This window comes from Sander lucioperca, chromosome 3 (assembly GCF_008315115.2).
Source record: "Sander lucioperca isolate FBNREF2018 chromosome 3, SLUC_FBN_1.2, whole genome shotgun sequence".
In the NCBI taxonomy this organism is placed as follows: Eukaryota; Metazoa; Chordata; class Actinopteri; order Perciformes; family Percidae; genus Sander; species Sander lucioperca.
In genome coordinates, this window is record NC_050175.1 from 15,640,304 (window position 1) to 15,648,308 (window position 8,005).

At 40.0% G+C, this 8,005-nt stretch overlaps 1 protein-coding gene across 9 annotated transcripts in view; it reads right to left on the reverse strand.

Annotated features, from left to right (window-relative positions):
- Positions 1 to 3,445, reverse strand: part of spata17 (spermatogenesis associated 17) — a 52,084-nt gene extending 48,639 nt beyond the window's left edge. For all 9 annotated transcript variants that reach the window (XM_035999356.1, XM_035999355.1, XM_035999353.1 and 6 more), the window contains exons 1-3: positions 3,292 to 3,445; positions 2,635 to 2,724; positions 1,380 to 1,461 (exon numbers count right to left, since the gene is read on the reverse strand). In XM_035999356.1, coding sequence (XP_035855249.1) covers positions 1,380 to 1,461; positions 2,635 to 2,724; positions 3,292 to 3,359 — 240 coding nt within the window. In that variant the 5' untranslated portion in view covers positions 3,360 to 3,445. The remainder of the gene's footprint in view (positions 1 to 1,379; positions 1,462 to 2,634; positions 2,725 to 3,291) is intronic.
- Positions 3,446 to 8,005: the final 4,560 nt, after the last annotated feature.

Below are 8,005 nucleotides of genomic sequence, written 5' to 3' on the forward strand. Positions count from 1 at the left end.
AGGGGAGGGAGGAGGGAAGGGGGCAGAAAAGGAGAGAGGGAAAGCAAAAGAGACAAGAGGAACAAGAGAAGAAGTCGGGGGAATGGAGAGAGAGAGAGAGAGAGAGAGAGAGAGAGAGAGAGAGAGAGAGAGAGAGAGAGAGAGAGAGAGGTTAGCAGGACTTTGTATCAAGGGGAGGACGGTACTCTCTTAATACACCAACGCAGACAAGGGCCAAGAAAATCTATGGTAGTCAAGCAGCGAGCTAATGGAGATGTATGACGGCCAAACGCTCTCCTCTGGATTTCATAATCAATGACAGCACTGCCAGAAGTGACAAACAAAAGGCCAGAGAATATTCAGTGGTGTACTCAATGAGCTGTCGCACACCAAACGTGCAGGCCGACCACTGGGGGCACATTTCAGGAGCAAACTGGAGAGTCGGCCATAAAAGGGATTCATATCTCAACACGTCTTTTTTTAATAATGACAGGGAAGAGAGGGAGGAGAGGAAGGAGAAGGATGACAAAGACTTGAAAGGAGGTTGTAAATTCAGCTTGATGTTTTGAGATGAGGCTTTGTGCATGACACATTACACATGATAAGGTCCGCAGGAGTGAGAGAGGAAAAAGACAGACAGTGAGAGAGAGAGAGAGAGAGAACAAGAGAGAGTGTGAGAGAGAGAGAGAGAGAGAGAGAGAGAGAGAGAGAGAGAGAAGAGGAAGGATAGAATCTCTCAAGGCTAATTCAAAATAGTGCGCTGTGGCAATTTTGAGTGATTCAAATTAGTGCTCGTCTGTTTCTAAATGAGACCAAACAGCCTCTTTTTAGCCCATATGTGTGTTGTGACACATCCTTCATCGTTTATTTTAACACTCCTCAACCCCACCCCCACCATCCAACCCCCCCTTTCCATTTCTTGAACACCTCCCAAACGGCGGCTGGCAGTTATGCTTTAGCAAACAGTCAATTTACAGGCATGATAAATAGCTTGTTGTGATACGTTTACAAAACTCAATCCAGGAGAAAATTATACGTGAGAGCGCTGGGTATTGGATCCGGTATCAACAATCTGTTCAATTAAGAAGCAGTTGGAGGCAATATGCTGAAAATGAGGCCTTGTTTTACTAAAGCACACACATACACACACAAACTCCTCTACTCTTTCCTTCTCTCTATTCTTCTCCACACTTTTTCTATATACATCCCAGGATGCAATATAGATGGAATTCCTTATCATATTGCATCATATTTCCTAAGTGCTAATTTCCCAATGTGTAATGAGTGAATTATATTTCTTAAGGTCAGACACAGGGACTTAGGTATATAGCAATTGAATTCTAATGCATGCTATCATAACATAATCAATATATCTATAGCCGTTCCAGGTGCTGGCTTACCTTCACCATTTGTCTGAAACGTGCCCTTGCTGTGAAGCCCCGCCATATCCTCTGTATAATGATTGCCTTCTTGTGCAGATGGCTGTAAAAAAAAAAAAGTCAATTTGAGTAGAGGATTGGACATGTAGTTTATAGTAGTTGAAATGAAGGAAAACACTGAAAAAAGTTCAGATACACATGGAAGAAAATTGTGTATTTCTTAGTTTGATCTTTAGTTAGTCTATTTTATGCTCAGAAAGAATAGAAAAAACATATACTTTAAAAGATCAAAAATGTAAACCTTCTAGAAATAAGGGAGCTGCAACAAAAAATGACTAAAAGCTACAAAAATTTCCATTCCTGTATATAACATAATTTAATTAAATAAATCACAAAATACCCTAAAATCAATGCTGCTTTAATAAACTGTGATCTAGTTGTTTTTTTTCTTCCTGAAAAACAATAAAGAAAAGAGTGCTTTTATTTTCTGCATACAAATGTTAGGTCGTAAAGGACTTCAATTAAAAGGTCAGGGCAACATTACGCTTACAAACACACACTTTCACACGCTTTCACACACACGCGCACAACATTTCTGCTCCTCCAGGCTTTTCGATCATGTCTGATGAGCCTTTCACCCCCTTTAGTCGGCGGCACACATTTGTATTCATCTTCAAACATACTCTAAATGCAAGTCCACTGCGATTCTCTGCCTCCAATGAGGCCATCAATTTCCAAAAGGCCATTCATATGCCCAGAAAATCAATGCTTATAGCGGGGATAGCACAACCCCGGAGTTGCACTTAGGCAGCTAAAATTGTTGCTAATTATCCACTTAATGCATTGATCAATTAACTAAAGTAATCTGAATTAACCTACTGTCTGGAAGTTTGTCTGCTGACCCTGCAGAATGGTGCTGGGGTCACAGTATAGGAACAAGCACAGACATAGGGACATTCATTTTTCTGTGTGTGAAAGGAGCATAGAGTGCAAGCGACATTTATTTCTCCAGGCCATTTGCAAAGCTCTAGAAGTGGGATAATTATGAGAGTAATCTACTATCAGGGTTTCCCTTGAAATTAACTCTTAGAGTCCTGCCTGAATGTTTTTCAACCCCTGAGGGGGTAAAGCAAACCTTAAATTGGTATATAAAATATTAAGGCTTGTATTCTTTTTTGCCTATGGCATAGTAGTAGCCTACCAAAAAGCTCTGGTTTAAAGATTCAAATTGGACTAACACACTCACCACACATACTAGTACACATACACACCATACCTGAGGTAAGCCCGCACCTTGGAGGCTCTGAACCAGCTCTGAATCCGGTTGGCGGCCTGGTATTCCCTCTGTCTGTTCTCCTCAGCTTGGCTAAGGCACACACAGAGACACATAAAAATAACAGTGTGCTGTACGTTAGCTACATTATCCCATATGTATATTAACGCCCATTAATATGCCATACAAACAATAGTAGCTAGTACAATATCTGCACTTGCAAGTACATAGCCTTTGCTGTGGGTTCCATGTGTCGTTAGCTGTGCTTCAGAGATTTTAATTGCTTTCGTTATGGCACCACTGACGATGCATACAAGTGACAGTATAACGTTATATATTTTTAAACCGTAATTAATTGGCTAACGTTATGGTCTTTGCTAAAACACGACAAAGATATCGGTTGTCTCCGTTTTTTCAACGAGCAACAGCTGTTTGCTAGTTAACAATGACAGCTAACGCTTTGTACTAACATGATATCCTAGTTAGCAGGGGAAAAGCATGACGCTAGCGTTTGTTGATATTTTGGGTAACGTTATCTGGCTAGCTAGCTAGCTAACGTTACGCTAATTGGTGTAATGGTTTGGCTTCAACTGCCAAACTTTTAACAACAGCCACAATGGTCTTTCATATATTAATGATACGTACTCATGTGAAAAATACCTGTTTCTGTAGAAGTATTCCTTTTTGAATTCTTCAACTTCACTTTTTATTTTCAGCAGCTCCGCCATGTTTCCTTAGGCGACAGTTTACCCGTTGTCTTGACAACACTGCAGTTTCCCAAGTGGGTGGAGATGCGTTCAATGCTTCTAAAAAGTAGGATTTTAATGAATAGTACTTACTTTATTGACCCTTTTGTAAAAAAATAAAAAAACAGACAAATTTAAAAGCCTCTGCTTTCTGCTGATATAAGTATCCATATTTGTTTATTTTAATTTTATATCGAGATTTTCTGTGAGGTTAAAGGCATCTGCTTATGTAACCAGTCAGGATGAAGTCCTAATTTGTAACATCAGCCTTTTTGTTTTTGTTTGATCTTCTTTTAAAAATATGAATTAATGTTTGCATTTTATTGTGAGACAAAAAATCCCAGAAACGACATTTAAAAAAAGCCTGCTCTGTTGATGCAGATTGTGGATCTGAGTATTGATCTGCAGGCTGCCTTTCTTCCATCCATCCCAACATCCATTTCCTCCCTTTCCTGACGTTATCACACTTCATCATACAGTTATCACTTCATTTCTCCCCCCTCTTCCTTCCTTATTTCCCCTCCTTGTCATTCACCCATTCCTCTTCAGCAATTTTCACCTGTAAAAATGATCACCTCAGCAGGGTGTGTGTGCACTTGTGTATCTGTGCGAGAAAAGACATCTGTCTGGCCAATGGTCAGAGGAAAAGATTGTCTGTATTATAAATTACTCCTTAGAGACAGGCAAACGACAAATAGTGAAAGCGAAAGAGCATGTGCGTATTTGTCTCCATGCTCTTTCATGTCTGTGTACTGACATTCCTGCCTCTCTGTGAGCCAGGCAGTGTGCTTGTTTAAGTATCTTTTTCTGTCTCTCTGTCTTTCTCTCAGGCTAATTTGCTGTCTGAGGGCTACCACAGTGGTGAAGAGCAGTAGTCAGGCGTCCTAGGTAGAGTTATGGCTGGAGGGGCAAACCCATGGTGGCTCAGCCCATCCATCGAGGGGCGGCAGGAGGGCGGCCACCCTGGTAATTACCGGAGAAATGTTGTTGTGACAAGACGGTATGAACAGCAAATGTGAGTGAGAGAGACAGAGAGATTTTGAGGGAAGTGTTGTTTTTGACAAGACTGTAAGGACAGCTGGAAGCCATTCGTCCTGCCACAACACTGATTAGGTGTCACCAGTAGTGTATCTGCGAGAGAACGACACAAAAAGGCGAGTGAGAGCACTTCATAAAAAGACATGCTGTTTACACACTGTCTAATGACCCACTTCCAGACCCAACCAGACCAACATCCTCTCCCTGTCCCTCTACTCTTGTAATACACTCTTCCATCAAGTACCTCCCCTTTCGTCTCTCTTCCTATGTAGTTACTCTCTCCCCTTTTCTGCTTTCCTTTTTTTTCTTTCACCATCCTCTGTCTCTTCTCAATCAAAACATTTTTGTTGCTCAGCGAGGCAATGATTCCATATCCAAGATTACCCATGTATGGCCTCTTTCTCCCTCTCTTTCTCTCTCGCTCCATCTCTCCATACGGGGCATGTCATTTAACATGCCTCCAGTCACCTCTCACAGTCAGGAAGCTCATCCAACCAGTCATTCTCCATGCCCATTGTTCCTAAATGAGGGCCATATGCGCTGTGGCCAGCTCTGGTCATAAAGACACAGACGCACATACACAAGCAAGTGTGTGTGTGTGTGTGTGTGTGTGTGTGTGTGTGTGTGTGTGTGTGTGTGTGTGTGTGTGTGTGTGTGTGTGTGTGTGTGTGTGTGTGTGTGTGTGTGAGAGAGAGACTGTCACACATTGCTCTGCACAGCGCGTGTGTATGAATCATTATTGTGTGTGTCAGTATATGAGTGATTATATGTGAGTGTCTGTGTATGTGGGCCTGTCTGTGTGTGTGTGTGTCTGTCTGTGCATGTGTGTTCCTACAGACACAGTGGGGTGCAGCGGATGGAATGTGTGTTTCTCGGCAGGACCAGTTCGGCCATTATTATTAAACATCTGTCCGCAGCACATTAATTCCCCCACTCTGACGCATCCCTCTCTGCCCAGGGATCACTTAATTGAAATCCATAATGACTCTTTCTTCTCTTCTCTCCCACACTGAGCAAAGTGAAGCTGGAAAATATATTTTAGACAAAAATTGTGGTTTATATCAGCTATTATCAAATCATTCTATCATCTATTGTCATATTGTTTTGAAGCACTTTTAAGGTAACACACAACATCTTGATTTTGTGTAAAATAAAGAAACGATGACTGCATTTCCTGAAACATTTTACTATTAAACCAAGTTAAGAATTGTGTGGTTTTGTTTGTCTATTAGTCCAAATAAAATAAGGAAATTAAATACAATAAGACAAAACAAAAAACGAAGCACAGAATTGTGATTAAATACATAGTTGACAAAAGGTTCATAATATTTTCATATATATTTTCTTTGAGAATCAATTAGAATGAAGCCGATTACAAAATAATGTGCTCAGGTGTATGATGGATGATTGTAAGTCATTTTGGTCCAGGCTGGCTCAGAGCATCAGCGAAAAAGGAGGCTTTGTGCAAAGCTTATTTTTTGTTTTTGGTAGTCTACTTTCTGTTGGCACCTGGTGCAAACCAACATTTAACAATGTCTTGCTCCACATGTTTGTTACAAATCTGTCCCAAATCAATAAAGATCTAAACTTTGTATTGGCTGTATGTGCTACGTGTCAATTTTGTGCCACTTCATATTTCTATCCCAATAACTCAATGTATTTTACCTGTGCTGTGGACAGTTTAGTATTTTTTCTAATAGGGGGAAAATGTTAGTTAAAAAAATAAAAAAATATACAAAAAGACTTATTTTATTACCTATTCTCCCTTGATTCACAAATTCTCAATAGGACAGTTTTTGAAAGGTCACAGTGAGTTACTTGTCCCAAAGCCCATTCCACACACAGTCAACATATATGAATCACCAGGTAACAAATTAGAATAAAATAAATGTTCATTTTAGACTTTAGAAGGCAAGGGCGAATACAAAAGAGGGTAGCACAATGTTTGGTTCTCCAAAGTGAGTTTAGTGTTTAAAAAACTACTTAAAATACTGTTTTCATCAAAGTTTTATTTATTTTAGGCCTTATTTTTCCCAATTTGTCAAATACAGTTAAAGACAATTACATTTCCCCATAACATGCATAAGGCTAACTCCAGAAAGTGATTAAAAGACTTCCAGTTTGAGCTGATGTCATCTATGTGACACTAAAATGTTATTGAAAAATAAAGAGGGGTCCTCGACACTAGAAGCCTAGGGCCTGCAAAGGCCCGAAGCTACACCTGGTCTTCTCTATGCAAATTGCTCCTCAATATGTTCTATCTGGGGCTGCTGTTACTTTTTACAGTGGCAATGCTTTTAAACCAATTTGAAGCCATCTCTTTTTCCCTCTCCATCCCATCTCCTCCCTCCCACCTTTCCTCATTCCCCATCCTAATATCATACTAATGGATAAAAACTATGATTGTGCTGGTAGAGGAGAAATATCATACCTTTATTAGCTCACCTATACCCACAGAGAGGCTGAGCGAGAGAGAGAGAGAGAGAGAGAGAGAGAGAGAGAGAGAGAGGGAGAGAGAGAGAGAGAGAGAGAGAGTAATGAATTGAGCATTGTGTAAAATAGTTTAATGCAGGGGTGGTTCATCATTATTTGTGGCGGATTGCGTGCAGACAGGGGTGATCCATTAGTGTGGTCGTTTCCATCTGTGTACATGCGTGTCTCATTGTGCGTATGCGTGTGTGTGTGTGTGTGTGTGTGTGTGTGTGTGTGTGTGTGTGTGTGTGTGTGTGTGTGTGTGTGTGTGTGTGTGTGTGTGTGTGTCTGTATGTCCCACCCAGAAGGACATTTGCTGCTGCCGGCCCCACTGTCACAATGAGAGATTCATCACCACACACACACACACACACACACACACACACACACACACACACAAGCAGTACACATGTGGCATTATTGTTCCATCATTACTCATCTCATTCTTCTTTTCAACAATTTGTCATTTTGCTGTCTGTGTTGACACACGGATTCATATGGCACCATGTTTTCTATAGAGACGGTCAAGGCCAGAATTACAAACATTAAATTGGTTTTATAAAAACTAAATGTGATGCCATAATAGAAATAATTATTAAATTACAAATTAAATTAAAATTAAAAATGTTACTGTAGTTGAGCCCTCTGATACAATTTTTCTGATATAACTTAATAACTGCAAGGTAAGACTGACTTATTAAAACACTGTTTAAGGAAAGTAATTAGAGTTACAGTGACTTAGAAATGGTTTAAAAAAAAAAATAATAACTGTAGAGCAGTATCTCAGATTCAAGTGAACTGAATTTTTCAAATCTCCAAACCTCACAAATTGTGTAACCCGCAATTGTGTAACCCGCAGTTAGTCACACATATGATATCTTCTCGTGTTTGTTGCATGCTCTTCCCTCAAATGTATGCAAAATTAAGAAAAGTGCAGTTCAATCCTAAAATACAGTGCATTTCAAATGGCAGACAAACTGCTCTTCTACAGTAGGCTGATGTGCAAGTCTGCAAAATAACATAACACGTGCAGTATGTGTCAGAAACAAAGGCTTAGTGAATGTGGCTGAAAGAGTTTCTCTTATTTGGTAGCATTTTTTTCATAATACATTGCCCAT